The sequence below is a fragment of the Stenella coeruleoalba genome (genome assembly GCF_951394435.1).
Source record: "Stenella coeruleoalba genome assembly, chromosome: 3".
Taxonomy (NCBI): domain Eukaryota; kingdom Metazoa; phylum Chordata; class Mammalia; order Artiodactyla; family Delphinidae; genus Stenella; species Stenella coeruleoalba.
This window is the reverse complement of record NC_137148.1, coordinates 171,590,173-171,611,265: the sequence shown is the minus strand read 5'-3', so window position 1 is coordinate 171,611,265 and position 21,093 is coordinate 171,590,173. Positions and strand designations below refer to the sequence as shown.

The window sequence follows — 21,093 nt, the reverse complement described above, 5'->3', positions numbered from 1 at the left end:
GCTCGGGGGGCGGGGGACTCCGGGGTCCCCTGCCCCACGCCGCTGCCCCCTTCTTTCTCGGGCAGCCCCCCACCCCAGCCTCTCCCCCATCCCGCCGCCGCCGCCTCTCCGCCCCCGTCCCCATATCGTCAAGCTCAGGCGGCGTGGGAGGGGGGGCCTCTCGAATCGACAGGATGTACCCCCAGGGAAGGCACCCGGTGAGTGGGGGGCCGGGCTCCGGGGGGTAGGGAGGGTCGCGCGTCCGGGAACTCAGACCCCGGCTTCCCACCCCCAGACCCCGCTTCAGTCCGGCCAGCCCTTCAAGTTCTCAATCTTGGAGATCTGCGACCGCATCAAAGAAGAATTCCAGTTTCTTCAGGCTCAGTACCACAGGTGAGGGGGGGCGGGGGCGTCCCGCCCCAGGGGCCCCGGGATCTCACCCGGGGGCTCACCTGGGGGCGAAGGGCGGGGCCCGCTGGGGCGAAGGGGCGGGGCCTCCAGCGTGCAGGGGGGAGGGAGGGGCCCCAGGGGCGTGGGGAGGGAGGGCTTCCAGGTAGAATCGCAGGTGAGGAGGACGGATGGTCCAGTGCTGGGACATTTTGAGCCTGGGAAGGGATGGGGTGGGCCTGGGGGCGGGAGGTGGGGGTGTGTGTGTGAGGAAGTGGGGCGGGGGAGAGCCAATCCCATCGCTTTGGAAACTGGCCCAGAAGGGGTCCGTGGGTGTCCCTGCTGCGGGGGCAGGGAGAGTGGGATCCCGATGCCCCGTCTCCTTCCCAGCCTCAAGCTGGAGTGTGAGAAGTTGGCCAGTGAGAAGACAGAAATGCAGCGACATTATGTCATGGTAAGGCGGGTTGTCAAAACGGGGCGGGGGGGTGGGGGAGAGTGGGGAAGAGAGCTTGGCTGTGAGTGAAAACACGTGGGGTGTGAATCCTGACTCCAGTACCACTCTGGGGCAAGTCCCCGGCCTGCTCTGGGCCTCATTTTCCCTCATCTGTAAAGTGGGCAGCTTGGGATTCCAGGCTGTCTCCCAGGGCCCTCCGAGCTCTTAAGAACAATAAGGCAAGGATGCCCACTTTCCTCATGAGCATCTCTGAGGGGCTAGGGTATCTGGGTACTGCCCCCCTCCCCCACTCCCGTGGGGAGAATGAAGGGGGTTCCTGCTTTCTTCTCTGGGCTCCCCCTCTGGGCCCCCAAGGAGCTGGGAGGCTCTGGGTCCTGCTGTGATCCCCCCCAGTCTGGGGGCTGTTGGAAGACCCAGCGTCACCCAGAGCAGCTGGACATCCATGGGCACGGTGGACATTGCCAGACAGCTTTTCCTTTGCAGTACTATGAAATGTCCTACGGGCTCAACATTGAAATGCATAAGCAGGTAACTGTGTGTTGGGGGTAAGGGTGTCCAGTGGCGGGGGGCTGGGGATGGAAGTTGTGAGAGGGACCCGTCGCTCCCTCTGCTCCAGGGAACAGAGGTCTTATCCTGAAATCTCTGGGATCAGGGGGCCAGATTTCAGCCTCATGAAAGGAAAATGAACTTCTGGAGACCTTGTCTACGAGAGAGTCGGGCAGTGGACAGGGGCCAGGCATCCCTGTCAAGGAAGGCTCATAGCAGAAGCCAGCAGCCAGGTCAGCCAGGCTGGGGCGGGCCTTCTGTCCCAGGAGGGGGACAAACGGACAGTCTTAGAGGTCCCTTTCAGATCAGCATGTCTGACATTTGGAGATGGATCCTGAGAGTCTGAGATGGACCCCAAGGTCCTGTCGCTGTTTTGAATGTTCTGAGATTAACCCTAATGATCTGAGGTTCTGAGATTGTCCTCAGCTTCTGAGTGTGATCTCAAGGTTCTGAGTTAGACCTGAAGGTTCTGCAATTGACTTCGGTTGCTCAAGATTAACCCCCAGATCCTGAGCTCAAGATTTTCTGATGGTTTCTAAGGGCAGGCGAGGATTCTACCACCCATGCACCCTGATGTTTTCTAAGGAGATGAAAGGGACCCCAAGATCCTGAGGTTGAAGGAATCTTGGATTTTGTCCATCCAAATATTAGAATAAATGGGCAGAACCTAGGGTCTTTCTGGTGGGTGGGAAGAAGTAGGGGTACACTGGGAGTGCCTGGGGGCACCTGCCTTGGCGTGCTTTTCTGGGTCTCTGGGGGCTCTGTTGCGTCTGGTGTAGGTGGCGGGGGGCTTGTATGCCTGGAGCGTGGTGTGGTCCCATGGGTGCATGAGATAGATCCCCTTATAGGATGGAGGGTAAGGGGTAGGGTACCGGCCCCAGGAGCCTTCGTTCCACCCTCCTGGTAGCAGATGGAAGACACAAACCTCACCCAGATACACACAGCACCCAGCACTCCTGTAACTGAGGCAGAGACAAAGCACAGGCTGACAAAACACCCCCTTACCCACCCACATGCTTCCCCTCTGTTCAGCCTCTATTGGCGTCCCCGGCCCAGCCCCGGTCCCAGGTGAAACCTACAAGTAAACCCACACTCTTCGTATCCTATCTCTATCCTCTGACACCAAATATTTCGCTTTTGCCACACCGAGTTCTCCAGCTCTGACACCAGCTGGGTGTCCTGCACTTCTGCTCAATCCTAACACACTACCCAGAGTCAGTGTAGACCCCACAGGTTCAGGGATCAGCTCCCCAGGACTGCCCCCACTTCAGATGCCTATCGCAAGTCCAGACCTCCTGGGCTTCTGACCCACCAGCTATACATCAAGGTTCCCGCGACCCACTCCTTGGTCTGATACTTTGCTATAATGGCTCACAGAACTTGGGAAAGCTCTTACTATCACCCTTTCATGATAAAGGATATAACTCAGGAACAGCCAGATGGAAGGGATACACAGGGCAAGGTATGGAGAAGGGCATGGAGCTTCCGTGCCCGCTCCGGGCGCCCCCTCCCTGCACCTCCATGTGTCCACCCACCAGAAGCTCTGGAAACCACTTCAGTTAGGCGTTTTTAGGGAGGCTTCATTACCTAGGCACGATTGATTTCACCACTGGCCACTGGTGATTGACTCAATCTCCAGCTCCTCTTGACTCCCCGGCGGTCGGAGTTGGGGGTGGGATTGAAAGTTCCATCCCTCTTAATAAACTCACGTGCAGGTGAAACGGGCTTATTGTGAATAACAGAAGATGCTCCTCTTGCCTCTAATACTCAGAAGTCTCTAGGGGTTTAGGAGCTCTGTGCCAGGAACTGAGGCAAAGACCAAATGTATATTTCTTTCTTTTTTTTTTAACTTTTTCTTTTATGTTGGACTATAGTTGATTAACAATGTTGTGTTCATTTCAGGTGTACAGCAAAGTGATTCAGTTATACAATATGCATATATCTATTCTTTTTCAAATTCTTTCCCCCCAAATGTATATTTCTTATATCACAGCATCACACCCCTGAGTGTGGTGCTCTGGGATCGCCCCTGACTACAGCCCCTGGGCGCAGGCACGACCCAGAGAGGGGCCATGCCCGAGAGAGACCTGGGCCCAGCCAGGGCTCAAACTCAAAGTTTCTCGGGGTCACAGTCTGCGCTGGGTGGCTGCTCAGCTGCTTTCTGGAAATCTCTGTTGAGTGGGTCTGGCGGGTGGTGGATCTGTCTGTCCTGTCTTCCGGCTCAAGGCTGCCCTGGACATCAGGTGGACGGTGTCCTCGCCAGGCTCTCAGTCTGTCCCAGAGCCCGTGCCCTACACTTGCAGCTGCGGGTGACAAGCCCCTCACCCCAAGCTTTGCAAAGACTTGTTATGCCCTGGAGTGGAGGTTCTGGATTGACAGCCTCCCCTCCAAGCCTCCTCCCCATTGCTTCCTGCCAGGCTGAGATTGTGAAGCGCCTCAGTGGTATCTGTGCTCAGATTATCCCCTTCCTGACGCAGGAGGTGAGTGGGCTTCGTGGGGGGGATGGGGAGCGGAGCTGGAAGAAGGGTGGGGGAGGGGGTCTGGCTGGATGCCACAGGCACTGGTTCTGCTGGGTGGCCTGGGGCCCTGGGCACTGGCTGGGCTGGGGCCTTAGGGATGGAGGGGGGGTGTTGGCTGAGGGGGAGGAGGGGGGGCTCAAGCCTACAGCCAGGCTGCCTCGGTCCAAGTCCTGGCTGTGTGGCCTTGGGCTAGTGGCTTGCCCTCTCTGTGCCTCTGTCATGAAATTTAGAGCAGTTGATACATACAAGGTGGTGAAGATGATGCTGGGTGCTTAGTAAATATCCAATAAAAATTAGTCCTTAGCACTTTGTCCTTACATTATGTTGAGTGAAATCAGCCAGTCACAAAAGGACAAATACTGTCTGATTCCACTCATAGGAGGTGCCTAGAGTCATCACATCCATAGAGACAGGAAGTAGATGGTGGGGGCCAGGGGCTGGGGGAGGGGGGTTGGGAGTCAATGTTTCCTGGGGACGGAGTTTCCTTTTGGGAAGATGAGAAAGTTCTGGAGACGGATGGTGGGGCTGGTCGCAGGACAGTGTGAATGTCCTTAATGCCACTGAGCTGTGCACTTAAAGATGGTTAAAAGGGTAACTCTTACGTATTTGTAACCACAATAGTACAAAAAGGTGGAACAGGGCAGATAAAACTATAGAGTATGAGCACTTCATTGAAACTTAAAAAAATAAAGTTAGCCCTTGTGCGAATGCCCCAAGTTATTCAGGACCTTTGCATCCCCTGTTCCTGCTTCCATCTGGAGTATCCTGTCTCCAGAGAGACAAGAGGACGGATTCTGACACAGGGTGGATACAGGGGGGCCCTCACTGTGTTGGGGACCAAAAAAGGGAAAGGTTCTCCTCTTGGTTTGGACCTCATTGAATCTGAGGTTTCTGGGCTCTTGGGATGGAGTGAGATTCTCTCTGGTCTCAGACTTAGAGATGGTGTCTGAAAGCCCAGGATGGGGACAAGGTGGCCCGGAGTGAGAAAGGCCAAAACCACAGGAAACAGGGTAAAAAGACTTTAGGAAGGAGTGAATTAAGACACATGGGTGCCCCAGCAAATTCCATGCTTCTAGACTAGGAGTCAGCAAAGTACAGCCCAAGGGCCAAGTTACTGGCCCTTCACTTGTTTTGTAAATAAAGTTTTATTGGCACACAGCCATGCCCACTCATGGCCTTATTGTCTATGGCAGCTTTCCGCATAAAATGGCAGAGTTGTGGAGTTTCCATAGAGACCCTCTGGCCTGCAAAACTGAAAATATTGACTCTCTGGCCCTTTACAGTCAAAATGTACTAATCCATGGCCTGGACACACTCTGACAGGCATGACCTGTACAGGAGCGCCTGGTTAGCATCCTGACACCTCCTTAGTGGTGTCACGCAGCCCAAATCCCCATCCTGGGTAGTTGCAGGTGCACAAGTGGCCTTAGAGCACACACAGGAGCAACCAGCCATGTGTGGCCATTTACATTTGTATTAATTTATATTTCTTTTAAAATGTATTACATTAAATTTACATGTAAATTTCTATTAAATTAAATTAAAGGAGGCATCCCGTTCCCAGTTGCACCAGCCACATATCAAGTGCCCATGGCCACATGTGGCTTCCGTATCCAACAGTGCAGACTGAGGACATTTTATCACTGCAGGAAGGTGGGGAGAGGAAGGAAGGAGGGTGGGATGAGGGTGGGGTGTACGGGGCCTCTACAGGCTGCCAGTTTGTATTTTGTGACCTGGGTGGTTGGTACTCGGGTACTGATTTGTACAGTGGTTCTTTACTGGGGGTGACTCTGCCCCCAGGGGACACTGGCTGATGTTGGGGACATTTGTGGTCATCACCCCTGGGGGTGCTCCTGGCATCGAGTGAGTGGGGGGCTGAGGATGCTGCTCCACACCCCACAGTGCCTGGGACGAATGCCCACAGAGGGTGACCCGGCCCCCATGTAAGCAGTGCCGAGGGAGGGACCCTGATATATAAACCCCGTTTTCTAATTATTAGTTTGAACTGCACTTAAATGCTTTGTTTCTTTGTCTGTCTGTTTCATGATTTTGAAAGGAAAGGGAGAGAGGGAGAGAAAGAAACTACAAAGAGCAAGCGAGAAAAGGGACTTCCCTGGCGGTCCAGTGGTTAGGACTCCACGCTCCCATGGCAGGGGGCACGGGTTCGATCCCTGGTCAGGGAACTAAGATCCCGACGCCAAAAAAAAAAAAGTGAGAGAAGAAGAGGGGCCCCGGAGGGCATGGCCTGGGAGGTGGGGTTGCCGAGCAGATGGGGGGCTCTCCTGAGCGCCCTCCCCCCACCCACCCCCAGCACCAACAGCAGGTCCTGCAGGCCGTGGAGCGGGCCAAGCAGGTGACCGTGGGGGAGCTGAACAGCCTCATCGGCGTGAGTCTTCCGGCCCCCGCCCCGCCGTGGGTGGTGAAGCTGGGGGTGCCGGGTGGGCAGCTGGCCTGGGTTCTGGCCGCCCTAGAGACCTCAAGGGTGCCCCTTCTGCCTGGACCCTGCCTGTCCCGGCTCTCTCTCCATAGCCTTTTGTAGGGGGTGGTAGGGCACGGCCGGGGCCCCGCCCCCGCCCGCCCCTGGCCCACCCCCCTCCTCTCCAGCAGCAGCAGCTCCAGCCACTGTCGCACCACGCCCCCCCTGTGCCCCTCACCCCTCGCCCGGCTGGGCTGGTGGGCGGCAGTGCTACGGGGCTGCTGGCCCTGTCGGGAGCCCTGGCCGCCCAGGCTCAGCTGGCCGCGGTTGCCAAGGAGGACCGGACAGGCGTGGAGGCCGAGGGGTCCAGAGGTGAGTGGACATCACCAGATGCTGCGGGCTGGGGGCCCGCAGGGGCCCATGGAGAGGATAGCTGGACCATCAAACTCACCAAAGGGGCTGCAGGGTCGCGGGTTCAGCTCTGTTCCCAGTGGGCTGTGTGTCCTTGGGCAAGTTCTATCCCTCTCTGAGCGTCTATCTGAATGGTGCGGGGAAGGGATTGTCCACCCCTTGCAAGGGTGTTGGAAGGAGAAGGGGGGGTTCTGACCTGGGAAGGGGGCTTTATACACTGTGGAGGGCTCTGCGCTCTGGCACGGTGGCACAAACACCTCATTCTTTTTCCTTCTCTCTCTTCACCACGCCCCCGCCTGTCAGTGGAGAGAGCCCCGAGCAGGGTAAGTTGAGGGGCATGGGGGATTTGCCCTCTTATCTCACATTTGCTTTGTCTTCACATGTGGCTGAAGCTGCTTGTTCTGAGCTGATAGGGGCCTCAGAAGGAGACCGCATCCTGCTTTCACACTGTGTAGCCATTTTTTTTGGTGGGGGGGATGCCCGTAAGACTAGAGTTTTATTTATTTTAAATTTTCCATCTCTAGCGAGTTTTTGCAATTGAATAAATGAATGCATGCTCGGGTAGCATTCCATCCATCCCTCCATCATTAATTTATCCCTCATCCACTCCATTTTATCATTTACAAGAGTGCTGACCAATAGAAATATCATGTGAGCCCCGTAGGTAATTTTTTTAAACCTGTTTAATTTTTTTTTTTTTTTTTTTTTTTTGCGGTACGTGGGCCTCTCACTGCTGTGGCCTCTCCCGTTGCGGAGCACAGGCTCCGGACGCGCAGGCCCAGCGGCCATGGCTCACGGGCCCAGCCGCTCCGCGGCATGTGGGATCTTCCCGGACCGGGTCATGAACCCGTGTCCCCTGCATCGGTGGCGGACTCTCAACCACTGTGCCACTAGGGAAGCCCTAAACTTGTTTAATTTTGAAATCATTACAGATGCCCAGGAGGTTGCAAAGAAATGTACAAGGAGGTCCCATGCACCCCTCACCCAATGATAACATCTTGCAAAACTAAAATACCATATCAAAGCCAGGAAACAGACATGGGTGCAACCCACAGGGCTTATTCCCACTTCACGGTTTTACATGCACTCGTGTGTGTGTGTGTGTGTGTGTGTGTGTGTGTGTTTATGCAGCTTCAGTCACACGTTTAGCTTTGTGTAAACATCACTGTAAATTTTCTAGTAGGCACATTAAAAAAGTTTGGGCTTCCCTGGTGGCGCAGTGGTTGAGAGTCCGCCTGCCGATGCAGGGGACATGGGTTCGTGCCCCGGTCCGGGAAGATCCCACATGCCGCGGAGCGGGTGGGCCCGTGAGCCATGGCTGCTGGGCCTGCGCGTCCAGAGCCTGTGCTCCGCAACGGGAGAGGCCACAACAGTGAGAGGCCTGCATACCGCGCAAAAAAAAAAAAAAAAAAAAAGTTAATGAGGTGAAATGAATTTCAATAGTAAATTTTATTTAACACAATGCATCTAAAATATTTCAACCTGTAATCAACATAAAACAGTCTGTTTTTTTGTTTTTTGGGTTTTTTTTTTGGAGCAGAGAAAGGTTTATTGCAGGGTCATGCAAGGAGACCTGCAAGGTTGGCTCATGCCCCCCACAAAACCCAAACTCCCAACATAAAACAGTTTTAATGGGATCTTTTCCGTTCTTTTTATTGTATTATGCCTCCAAGATCCGAATGCATTTTGCACTTAGAGCTCATCTCAGTTCACATTAGTGCCCCCCCCAGGGGACCCTGGGCGATGTCTGGGGACATTTGTGGTTGTCATGACCCCACTGAGTCTGCCCTCGGAAGGTCCCTTTTCCCAGATGGGAAGCTTGAGGCACAGATCCTAATAACAGTGATGGGGATCCTTGGTTTTGGCTGGACCAGGACGCAGTCTGGGGCCCTGTGTCTCTGCAGAGTGCATCCCCCTCACCCCCAGAGAGTGTGGCGGAAGAGGAGCGACCCAGCGGCCCGGGTGGCAATGGGAAGCAGAGAGCGGAGGAGAAGGATCTGTCGGGACCTTATGTGAGTCGGGGGCACACATGGACTGGGGTGGGCAGACAGTGTGGGAGGCGGACCAGCCTGAGAGATTGATTGCCCCTGTGGGTCAGGAGCTGGGAAGGAGGTAAGGATGCCTCCTGGTCTCTGGCTCTTCCCCCACTGCACAGAGGAGTAAAGTGAGGCCACACAGCACCTCCTGGGCACTCAGCTCCATCTCCTCCATTGAAGGATTCCCCCCTCTCCCCGGCCTCCCTTGTACTTGAGCAAATGAACCAAACCACAGAATCCCAGTCAAACCCTCCTGAAGAGATGTAAGGGGCGTGGAGGCAGGAGCATGGCCAGGGTGAGCTCTCTCCCCCCTGTCCCCCCAGGAGAGTGATGAGGACAAGAGCGATTACAACCTGGTGGTGGACGAGGTGAGTCGGGGTCCAGCCTCCTCCCACTCTGACCTCAGGACTAGGAGGTCTGGGCACAGAGCAGGCAGTGGGTTATCCGGGGATTTGGGGGACCCAGAGGGAGTGGGTGTCCTGGTGTTCCCCTCTCTATGGGATGGCTGGGATGGGGATGGCACGGGGCCAGGGGAAGTAGGAGAAACTGGGGCACCCCAGGCTGACCTCCTCTCCATAGCACAGGTGGGGAAACTGAGACCCAGAGAACCCTGGATGTGGGCAACGGAAGCGGCTTCAAGCCCTGGCTCACCGTGTCACTTTGGGAGAGTGACACCCCCTTCCCCGGCCTCACTTTTCCCCATCTGTTCAATGAGGGAAAACAAAACCAAGCCCATATATAGTCCTTGCTATGTGTGCTTAGGTCATTTAACCCATTTTACGGATGAGTCCACTGAGGCTCAGGGAGGTTTCATAATCCTCCCAAGGTGGGTCCTAGGTGCCCAGTCTAGAGGTTGGGGTAGGACACGAGCAGGGTATAGAGAGGGCCTCTCCTTCCCCTGCCACTTTACCCCGCCCCTCCCCCCCACTCATCATCACCTCCTCCAACCCAGGACCAACCCTCCGAGCCCCCCAGCCCAGCAACCACCCCATGTGGAAAGGCACCCATCTGCATCCCTGCCCGTCGGGACCTGGTGGACAGTCCAGCCTCCTTGGCCTCCAGCCTTGGCTCACCGCTCCCCAGAACCAAGGAGCTCGTCTTGGTAAGGAGTAGGGGAAGCCTTGAAACTCATTTTATTCATCCTGGGGACCTGGAAACAGATTCTACCACATTAGATGTGGAGTGATGAGAAATGAAACAGGCTGTTGTGGTCCAGGATTTCCTTAGTGATTATTTTGCTGCCTTCCTAAAAAACACCTCTACATTAGTCCAGTAATTTTTCCTAAGTGGACTCACTCTGCGGAACCTCAGTAAATCTGAAAAGGCAACTTTGTAAATAATATTAAAAGGCAGCTCACCATCTTATGTGGAAACCAAGTATCTCTTGCAATAAATAGGAAATCTGGTGAAAATAAACACAGTGAAACTATAGAATTGCTGGCTTGGCCAGGCTGATTCCAGCCCTGGGAGTGTTAAGGCCTTGGGAACACACCAGCCCCAACCTGAGATGTGGTCCCTGCAAGAAAAGATGACCCATATCAGAACAGCTCTCTCCTTGGGCCTCCCGATGTTTAATGCCAGCCGTCAGGACCACCTGAAAGCACTCCCCCAGGCATTCTCAATTCAGCTCCTTTTGTCCCTGCCCCCAAATCTTCCCCAGACCCCTGCCCTGCCCTTACCAGGGAGACTGTGTCGGTTTCTAGGCTTCCCCTCCCAGCAGGTTGCTATGGCAACCGCCAAGGTTGGGGCTCCCATCGCATCTCTTGTGCCCTCCTCCCACTCCAAGGAGACAAAGAGGGGGAGGGGCGGCGCTGTCCTAATGGAGAAGGCCCCCCTGGTCCCCACGTTGGCACCATCCGCTCCCTGTCGTGGGTGTGTGAGTGTGGCTGTCACAAAATGTGTGACCTTGTAAAGGAAGGATAGGGCGCAGCCCACACAAGACGAGGATGTGAAGTTTCTTGAAAGGCAAAGGAAGCGATGGCAGGAAGCCGAGACAGAGCTTGTTCCTCCGTGAAGGAGGTCCGGCTTCCCCTCTCCTCCAGGGTCCCCACGGGGACAGACAGCAGTGGGGGAGCTCCTCGTGGGGAGCAAGGGGGTGCCCAGCAGTACCGGGTGAGGGTCTTGCATCTGGGAGCATACTGTGGTCTCCTACTTCGAGAGCCCATCCTAGAGTTTGTTCCTCGGCCCTGAAGGATGCGCCAGCCTCTAACTTTGTGCGTCGCTTTCTCTCGTGATCCCTGTGCGCCCACCATGCCCCAGATGTAGGAATGTTCACCGCATCCCTGACCCTGTGGTTGCCCTGTGTACCTTATCACCCGCATGCGCAGTTCTCCCAAGATTGCCCGGGTTCCCGTGGGCACGCACGTGTGTGCACCCCGTGGGGTGGATGCTCAGGCACCCGCCTGGTGTTCCGATGCGTGCAGGGACACACCCCAGGGGAGCGGGCCCCATGCTCAGGAGGTCGGCTGTGGGGCCCGCTCCCCTGGTGTGTGTGTCCCTGCGTGAGCCCTGGCCTGCTCCAGGTGTACTCCCTCCTCCAACTCACCTTCTGCCCAGATCCTTGGGCTGCAAGGCACCAGGTGCCTGGGGGTGTTCAGTGCTGCCCTCTCTCCCCCAGAACGATCTTCCTGCCGGCACCCCTGCCTCCAAGTCCTCAGACTCCTCCCCGCCCCAGGACGCGTCCACCCCTGGGCCCAGCTCCGCCAGTCACCTCCGCCAGCTCGCGGCCAAGCCAGCACCTTCCACGGACAGTATTGGTGAGCACCTGCTGGTGCCTGCCAGGACAGGCCTCTTTTCCGGGGAGTTTGAAACAAGGGTGGGGGGTGGGGGAGGCAGGACGTGTGGATTCCAGCTGGGGCATTGCCTTGCCCTTTCCATGACTCAGAATAGACACTGCCTCACTCTGGGCCTCCGTTTCTTCATTGTCTTGGCCCAGACAAGGGAAACTGAGACCCAGAGAGGGGAAGTGACTTGCTCTGGGGCTTCAGCCCAGTGCTGGAGAGACAAGCTTTGGAGTTAGACAGGCTTGGGTTTCAGGCCAGCTTTGGACACTCACCAGCTGTGTGACCTCGGGCAAGTGATCAACCTCTCTGAGCCTCACTTTCCCCATCATTAATATGGGGATGACAGTGCTCCTCTTTTCTGTCTTATGGCCGGGCTCTGGCTGGTTCTGGAGTCCCAGAAAGAAACTAGCCCTGGAACTTGCCTTCAGGGAGCTCCCAGGTGGTGGGGGAGGAGACCCAGACCCTAAAATTCCCAGCTCTGTGTGATCAGGGCTGGGGTGGAGGAAGGGACCCAAGATGGGCCAGGTTGGAGGCAAGGGGTGGAGTGGGGAGGCTCAAGGATGTTCCTGAGACGTTGCTGGACATTGAGTCTGGGTTTTGAAGGATGAGTAAGAATTCAATAACTGAAAAAGGAAAAGGAAAGGCTTGTTGGCCAGAGGCAACAGCAGCTGTAAATGTCTGGAGATAGGACAGGGTATGGTGGATGCTGGGCCAGAGCATGAGAGCCCTGGAGCTCCCCCAAGGCAGTGGAAGGCAGGATCTGGATCCAACGTGTCTGAAGATCTGTCTTTGTCTCTTCTTAGCCCTGAGGAGTCCCCTGACCCTTTCCAGTCCCTTCACCACATCCTTCAGCCTGGGCTCCCACAGCGCCCTTAATGGGGACCTCTCTGTGCCCAGCTCCTACGTCAGCCTCCACCTGTCCCCCCAGGTCAGCGGCTCTGTGATGTATGGACGCTCCCCCATGGTGAGTCGTCAGGGTGGGAGATGCCAGGAGGTGTGAGCAGGGCCCAGGGGCTGGGGGCTGGGAGGAGAAACCAGGTCCACACCCAAAGACCAGGGAATTGGGAAACGGAGGAAAGTCCTGGCCTGGCAAGTGCATGTGGGAAGATGATCTGAGGGTCTCAGTAGCCCCACAAGCTTAATACAAATAAGCACCTGTGACTGTGGAAGAAACAACTGTGATTATGTTGCGTTAAGAGAACCAGAGAACCTCAGCCATGGGATGTGAGGGTGTGCTTCAGCCTGGTGTACAGTTGCTTGCCCTGATTTTTAAGGGACGTTGGTGATTCTGGTAGATTGTAGAGGAAGGACTACCCCAGGGAGAGGACTGGAAGTGATGTACCATGGGAAAGAGTTGAAGGAGAGGCATGAGACTCCTGAGCTGGTGCGTGGGCCCCAGAGGGCAGTACTGGGACAGATGCTTGCTAGAGTGAGCCATCCTGCAGTGGGTGTAGATGCCTCCAGAGGGAAGAAAATGCCTGTCATTGGAGTTATTCAAGGCCTGAGGCTGGGGGGGCACTTGCAAGGGGTGTTGTAGAACAGAGGTCAGCAGTGTTTTCTGTAAAGGGCCAGATGGTAAGTATTTTTGGCCTTGCAGACCAGTTGATCCCTATCACAACTACTCAACTCTGCCTTCATAGCTCAAAAGCCACCATAGACAACATATACAGTAATGGCTGTGTGCCAATAAAACTTTATTTATGAAAACAAGCAGGGGGCTGGAGTTTGCTGACCCCTGTTCTGTGCATTGGACAGAAGATTCATCAGGATCCTTCCACCTCTGGGGCCGTAGGATTCCCCAGCCAGATACCTTGGGGTTCCCTCATGTGAAAGCCTCCCCTTTCCCATCTGTAGGATGGGTAAAGGAAAGGGCACCTCCCCTTTCTTGGGGAGGGGCTGATAAACAAATTGGGGGGTGTGTTCTCTGATAAACAGAGAGGAATATGGCAAGTGAGCACGGGAGAGGGCAGTTGTGGGTTTGAGTCATCCGCCCATGACACCCCCGTTGGCGTTTTGGCAGATGGCATTTGAGTCTCATCCACATCTCCGAGGGTCGTCCATCTCTTCCTCCCTGCCCACCATCCCCGGGGGAAAGCCGTGAGTACCAGGGTGGGGCTCCCTGCCTCCTCAGGTGCTTACATTGTGGGGTGGGTGTTGGGCTTCCCTGCTGCCTTTCCAGAAAGTCTCTTCTGTAAGATAATCGGGGCTCCCGGAGTTGCTCTCTGGAGAGAGGGTTATGTAACAAGCAAAGCCTACACTAGTGGTTCTCAGCAGGGGGTGGATTTTGTGCTTCCTTACTGCCCTCCCCTACCAACCTCAGGACATTTAGTGATGTCTGGTGACATTTTTGGTTGTCACACCCAAGTGCTTCTAGCCTCTAGTGGGTGGGGGCCCAGGGATCATACTCAACACACTACAGTGCACAGGACTGCCCCATCCCAGAGAATGACCCGGCCCCAAGATCAGTAAAACTTTCTGCCGTGACGGGAATGTTCTACACTTAACAGCTGTCCAGTCTGATTGCCATCAGCTATCTGTGGCTTTTGAGCACTTGAAATGTGGTCACTGCGACTGAGGAACTGAAATTTTAAATTTCTTTCCATTTAACTGGCCCTGTGGCTGGTGGCTGCCATTGGACTGCGTTCTCTGGAGCTCACAGGGCATCTTCCTGGATCCTCTGTTCCACGGAGATTCACTAAGTGCTTGCTTACCATGCATCAGGCCACGGCCGGACCCCTTCCTCTTCAGTATCACGCTGACCTTTGATCCTGGGGCCCCGTCCCTAAACGCATGGGGGCACAGGCAGGGGGGTGAGGGTGGGGAGGGTCCCGGCTCCCCGTGCGTCATGCCCCACCTCCCGTCCAGGGCGTACTCCTTCCATGTGTCTGCGGACGGGCAGATGCAGCCGGTGCCCTTCCCTTCTGACGCGCTGGTGGGCGCCGGCATCCCGCGGCACGCGCGGCAGCTGCACACGCTGGCGCACGGCGAGGTGGTCTGCGCGGTCACCATCAGCGGCACCACGCAGCATGTGTACACGGGCGGCAAGGGCTGTGTGAAGGTGTGGGACGTGGGCCAGCCGGGCGCCAAGACGCCAGTGGCTCAGCTGGACTGCCTGGTGAGGGCGGGGCGGAGCTTGCAGGCCAGCGGGGCGGGGCTTATAGGCCGACCCGGGCGGACCTTACAGGCCACCTAGGGGTGGGGCTATAGGCCAATGGGTGGAGTTTATAGGCCAACCAGGGTGGGGCTTGTTGGCCAGTTTGGGGCAGAGCTCTTAGGGCACCCACAGGTGGAGATTATAGCCCAACAGGGTTGGGGCTTATGGGCCAGTGAGGTGGAGCTTATGGGCCAACCAGGGGCAGGATTTATAGGCCAATGAGGGTGGAACTTACAGTCCAACAGGATTGGAGATTAACGCCAGTAGGGTGGCGCTTATAGGCCAACCAGGGGCAGAGCTTACAGGCCTACTGGGGTGGTTTTTTCAGCTGGGCTCTGGCAGGCATGGCTAAGGGTGCTACCCCACGCCCTTGCTTCTCTCCCCTCCCAGAACCGGGACAACTACATTCGTTCCTGCAAGCTGCTGCCGGACGGCCGGAGTCTGATAGTGGGTGGTGAGGCCAGCACCTTGTCCATCTGGGACCTGGCGGCCCCCACCCCTCGCATCAAGGCGGAGCTGACCTCCTCGGCGCCCGCCTGCTACGCCCTGGCCGTCAGCCCCGACGCCAAGGTCTGCTTTTCCTGCTGCAGCGACGGCAACATCGTGGTCTGGGACCTGCAGAACCAGACCATGGTCAGGTGGGTGGCCGGTGCCCTGTGACCTCGGGCAAGCCCCTGCCGTCTCCCCTTTGTGCTGTGGGAGCGGCCTGGGAGGATGCTGGAACAGCACCTCCTCCAGGATGGACACCTGGGCCCTCCTTCCTCCAGGCAATTCCAGGGCCACACGGATGGGGCCAGCTGCATCGACATTTCTGATTACGGCACTCGGCTCTGGACAGGGGGCCTGGACAACACCGTGCGCTGCTGGGACCTGCGGGAGGGCCGCCAGCTGCAGCAGCATGACTTCAGCTCCCAGGTGCCGCACGGGATCTGGCAGAAGGGGGACACAAGCTCCAGGAATCCGGCCTCCCTTCCTCTCCCCCTGAGGCACCCACTTCCAGATGCCGGGCAGCACCAAATACCTGCTCTCTGTGCCCATCTTTCTTGTCCTTGAGACAAATTCACAGACCTTCCTCTTTAATTCTTCAAAGACAGCACAGGGAAGCACAAAGGAGCTGATTTGTATCAAGCTGTGGGGCTACTAAGACCCTCAGATCATCTTCCCAGATGTTCTTGCCAAGCCATTCCTCTGTTCCTTTGTCTCTTGTGTAGCTGGTTTCTCCTGCCAGCCTTCAACCCCTTGACCCTACTGAGAGCTCTTGACCACCTCCCCCCACCAGGACTCATTGTGGGGGAGCTGCTGACCCCAGGGGACCGATAGGAGCCGGACACAGAGAGGTCTCTATTGGGGGTGCTGTGGAAGGCCAGATTGAAGGATGTGGTGAAGGGGTTGGACAGAATCATGGGGCTCCCCAGGGCTGAGCAAAGAGTCAAGGACAGGTCTCCAGATACCCTGGACCCAGATCCTGTCTCCCATTGCCTTAGGGGCAGGTTGTGAGCTCCTTGGCCTGTTCTTTAAGACCTCTGTGCTCTAGTCTCACACACACCATGCCATGTGATACCTCTGGACCTCCCCACTTACAGTTCTCTCTGGCTGAGATGCCTTTCCTTTCCTTTCTCCCATTGGTAAACTCCTACACACCCTTCAAAACCCATCTCCAGTTTGCCCCCTCCTTGAAATCTGGTGGGCACTAGCCCCCAAACTCTTTCTTTTTTTACCTTTTCTTTAGCTTGAAGCTTCCTTTGATAGGAAAATCAGGGGTGCAGGTGGGTATAGTTGTCCATCCCGTGTCCCCAAAATTTAAATGGGTGGCATATGTATCTGGTGATCCCATGGTGAATATCTCCCATCCCACCGGGCCCTTCTTTATACAGAAACACTTCTATATGTCCAGGAACCCGTGAAACCTTCCAGGCTTTGCTGTGAATTTATGGTTCTTTCCACACATGTCTCATTTGTCAGTAAGACTCTGAGAGGCTTAGGATGGGTCAGGGTCTTATGCCTCTCTGTGTGGCGCTGGGCATGGGGCACAGACTTATGTAGCCACCACGTACTTTCAAATCAAAGTAAAAATTGGTGTTGACAAGTGGGGAAAGTTCCAAGTTGGGAGTCAGAAGGCCTGTTCTTTGATGGACTTGCTATATGACCTTGAGCTGGATGTGGCCTCAGCTTCCCTTCCACCATCTGCTAAAGGGGAGCTACTGTCCTTGCTGGCTTCGCCCCCTCCCTCCCTCCCTCCCTCCCAGAGCTGTTGTGCGTTCAGAGCAGATAATGGATATGAGGCCCCAGGGTTCCGTGTAATTCTGATTAATATTAATGATTCAACACGCAGTTGCCTGCTGTGCTCCAGGCCCAGGGCCAGCTGCTTCTCCACGCGGGAGCTGCAGCGGGAGAGTGTTGGACATCTCCCCTCCCCGCCCTGGCCCCCCAGCTCTGGGCATCCCCCCCACATCCCAAGGGGTTTTTCATCTCCTGTCTTCCCTCTTCACCCCCAGATTTTTTCCCTGGGCCACTGCCCCAACCAGGACTGGCTGGCGGTTGGCATGGAGAGCAGCAACGTGGAGATCCTGCACGTCCGAAAACCCGAGAAATACCAGCTGCATCTTCACGAGAGCTGTGTGCTCTCCCTCAAATTTGCCTCCTGTGGTGTGTGTCTGCCGGTCTGGGGTGGGGACTCCAGGGTGCTGGGGCAGGGTTGCCAAAACACAACCACAACAAAAAAAACCCATGACAGAAAAAGAGGATCCCTGGTTTAATTTGAATCTTAGGTAAACAGCAGTCATTCCTTACTTGTCCCATTCTAAGTATTGCATGGGACATACTCTAAAGGACGAAGAATTAGTTAGCATAAGTAAGTAGATCCCAAGTATTTTGTGGGACATACTTACACTAAACAACACGTAATTTATTAGCATAAGTATGTCCCTCAAATACGTGGGACATACTTACACTAAAAAGCAACTAATGTGTTAGTGCAGATATATCTCAAATATTGCATGGGATATACTTACACTAAATTTTTTTTTTTTTTTTTAGTATAGATATGTCCCAAGTATTTCAGGGAACTTACATATACTTAAAAAAAAACCCGAACAAACAGATAATGTACTATATGGGACCCACCGGTACTAAAAATGATGTGTGGTTGATCTCGGATTCAGATGTAACTGGGCACCCTGTTTTTATCTGGCAACGTTCTCCTGGGGCTCCCCCTTCTTGAAGGCCAGTTGGAGCCCTTTGAGGCCTTGGCTTCGGTATCTGGAATGTGGCGGGGAAGCTCGAGCATCAGCTAAGGGGCCTCCTGTCCCCCAGAGACGGGCAGAGGTGTGAGAAAGGGAGGGAGAAGAGAGGCCAGACCAGGCTGCCCCGGCTCTGCCCGCAGCCCCCAGCCCTGGCTTCCTCCAGTCTGCCCCCCGCCTGAACTCCCTGCCCTGCTTCCCCCAGGGCGGTGGTTCGTGAGCACCGGCAAAGACAACCTGCTCAATGCCTGGAGGACGCCGTACGGAGCCAGCATCTTCCAGGTACTTCGTGTCTGAGGTCCCCAGCCCCGCAGGACACCAGGTGCCCGGGGACCCCGTGGGGATTGAACAGGGAAGTGTCCCCACCAGCCACGAGCTACTAAAGCAGAGCGGTCAGCCCGAGGGCCACATCTGTACACAGCCTGTTTTTGTTCTTAATTGTGATAAAATATATATAAAAGTTGCCAGTTTAACCATTTGTAAGCGCACAGCTCAGTGGCATTAAGCACATTCACACTGTCGCGCAGCCATCCCCACCATCCATCCCCAGAACTTTCTCATCTGCCCAAACTGAAACTCCGTCCCCATGAAACACTGACTCTCCGTCCCCTCCCCCAGCCCCTGGCCCCCACCGTCTACTTCCTGTCTCTATGGATTTGATGACTCATATGAGTGGGATCACACAAGATTTATCCTTCTGTGTCTGGCTTCTCTCACTGAGCATCATGTTCCCAAGGTCCATGAACGTTGTAGCAGGTGTCAGAATCTCCTTCCCTTTTAAGGCTAATATTCCACTGTATGGATGGACCACATTGTGTTTATCCATCACCCGTCGATGGACACTAGGGTTGTTTCCACTTTTTGGCTGCTGTGAATATTCATGTACAAGTTCTGGTGTGCATGCATGCTTTCATTTCTCCTGGGCAGATATCTTGGAGTGGAATTGCTGATAATTGTTTAATCTTTGGAGAAACGGCCAGACCGTTTTCCAAATTTTCTGTTCCCACTAGCAGAGTGTGAGAGTTCTGATCTCTCCCCCTCCTCAACAACACTTGTTCTGTTGTCTTTCTTATAGCCATCCTGCTGGATGTGGAGTGGTTTTTACATTTTTTAAAGGGTTGTAAAAGAAGAAGGAGATGATGTAACACAGACTGATTTGGTCTCTGGACGTATGGCCAGAGCGCATTTGGACTTAAATGAGCTTTCAGGTCAAAGCCTAAAAATTTACTATTGGCCCCTTTACAGAAAAAGTTTGCAGAGCACTGGTGTATGTAGGTCATCCTGCTGTGAGCTCAGCCCTCTGCTGTGCTGTGTGGCCTCATGCTTGGTGCACACCCTCTCTGAGCTTCCCAGGAAAGGGCAGTTCTCCTGTTCCAGAGAACCGAGGTCTCGCTCTTCCCAGGAGCATTGTCACCTGTCCAGAGGCTCAGCTCCAAAGGACCTTTCTCTGGAAAATGTGTCACCCTCCTTCCCTCCCCTCTGCTAGGCTCCCCACACTGGGCTCCCCTGAGTCCTATCTTGGGCCCAGCCTGGACCACAGATTCACCCCTGTGGGCAGTCTCCTTGCCTCCTTGCTCTGAACTTGCTGGTGGTCGGGAGCACGAACCAGACCGTGCTGGCCTTGGCCGTGCTGGCCTTGGCCGTGCCTCACTCTCCCTTCTCTCTCCCCCTTCCCCTCCCTGTCGACAGTCCAAGGAGTCATCCTCCGTGCTGAGCTGTGACATCTCCGGGAATAACAAATACATCGTGACAGGCTCTGGGGACAAGAAGGCCACCGTGTATGAGGTGGTCTACTGAGACGCCACTCTTCCTGCACCCCTGGCCCAACTCCCGAGGGAGAGGCATCCAGGACCGCCTCTCCAGTCCTACTCTGAGCACTAAATCTCATCTGCTCTCCGGCTGACCGCCTTACGTCCTCCCCTGCTGGATGTGGGACCAGATGTGCAGGGGGACTTGGGGGAAATAAACGTATTTATCACAACCGCCTTTCTGTCTTGGGCTGAGGAGCCAGGAACCTTTGCTCTTCCTGGGCACGGTTCCGGAGGGAAGGCCACTTGCTAGCTGTGTCAGCCTCTTTTTCCTCACCTGGACATTGAAAGAATTCATTCCGCATGAAATGCTGAGGGGTCGACCACAGGAAATGGGGGTTGTCTTGGGCCGTGTGGCTTCCATTGTGCCACGTAACAAACAGCCCCCAGATCTCAGTTGGTTGAAACGATAGATGTTTATTTCTCACCCATGCCCATGTGGCGGGTGGGGCTCGACTCCAAGCAGACACTCAGGGCTCCAGGTGGAGGCTTTGCCACCTCAGTGTGTAGCTTTTGAGGCCAACGTAGCAGGGGGGCTGCTTCTACATCCTTGGCCCCAAAGCTTCACCTATGTGCTCTACTGCCAGCCTGTGGGACAGACTCACCCCAAGACCCTGCCCACGTACAGAGCGTTAGGGAATATGGTAGAGCACGAAGGTATTTGGGGTGCAGTCATGTTTCCTTTGAGACTCCGTGATAATTCCTAAGAGCCTGGCACACGGTGCCCAGCCCACGGTTAGGTGCTGAGCGGAGGTCACAGTCCCAGAGGAGGTGACAGCAAAGAGAAGAGCTAAAGGAGGAGAAACAGCCATTTGGAAGAGTGATGGAAGGATGTGCTGGGAACAGAGGGAACAGCATGTGCGAAGGCTCAGAGGTAAAGAGCTTGGCCGTTGTGGAAGTCAGGAGAGCAGGGGCGTGGGGTTTCCTCCTCAGCTTCAGATCAGGCTTAAGCAGAGAAAGCCCATGGAAATGTGAGCCAGATTTCGGGAGAGGCCGGTGGGGGTGGTAAAGCCATCAGAGCTGGGTTCTGGAAGTTCCCAGGGGCTGCCACGAGGACCATGGGTTGGGGGGGCTGGGGGGCAAAGTAGGGCTGCTGCTGGGAAACTTCTGGAGGGAGGTGGCAGGGTCGCTGCTGGAAACAGTCGTGCCCAGGGGGTTTCTGAAGGCATGGGACGGAGATAGGATAATTCTCCAGTTAGGGAGGCCAGACCCGTTGACGCCACCTGGGACGCTGCTTATCCCAGAAGGATGGGGTGAGCAAATGGTGATTTCAGAGCCCTACTAAGAGGGTGGAAAAGTGCTGGCCAGCAAGAGCCACCCCTGTAAACTAGTCTTCCCCGCGGCACAGCTGACACTGGCTG

The 21,093-nt window shown here is 55.4% G+C and overlaps 1 protein-coding gene across 3 annotated transcripts; it reads left to right on the top strand.

Moving 5' to 3' along the window:
* The first annotated feature begins 71 nt into the window (after positions 1 to 71).
* On the top strand, positions 72 to 20,121 carry TLE2 (TLE family member 2, transcriptional corepressor). Of its 3 annotated transcripts, none has more exons than XM_079917821.1 (20): positions 72 to 197; positions 275 to 372; positions 757 to 820; positions 1,304 to 1,348; positions 3,784 to 3,846; positions 6,197 to 6,271; positions 6,493 to 6,673; positions 7,016 to 7,035; positions 8,617 to 8,724; positions 9,072 to 9,116; positions 9,701 to 9,850; positions 11,366 to 11,504; positions 12,335 to 12,495; positions 13,552 to 13,628; positions 14,397 to 14,646; positions 15,076 to 15,323; positions 15,453 to 15,600; positions 17,181 to 17,331; positions 18,130 to 18,206; positions 19,614 to 20,121. In XM_079917821.1, the coding sequence occupies exons 1-20, from the start codon at positions 174 to 176 to the stop codon at positions 19,719 to 19,721; spliced, it is 2,232 nt and encodes a 743-aa protein (XP_079773947.1). In that variant the 5' UTR covers positions 72 to 173; the 3' UTR covers positions 19,722 to 20,121. The 3 variants fall into 3 exon arrangements, 2 of the variants coding, with proteins under 2 accessions (XP_079773947.1, XP_079773946.1); XM_079917820.1 differs by having other exon boundaries at positions 6,490 to 6,673; XR_013827712.1 differs by lacking the exon at positions 15,453 to 15,600 and having other exon boundaries at positions 6,490 to 6,673.
* Positions 20,122 to 21,093: the final 972 nt, after the last annotated feature.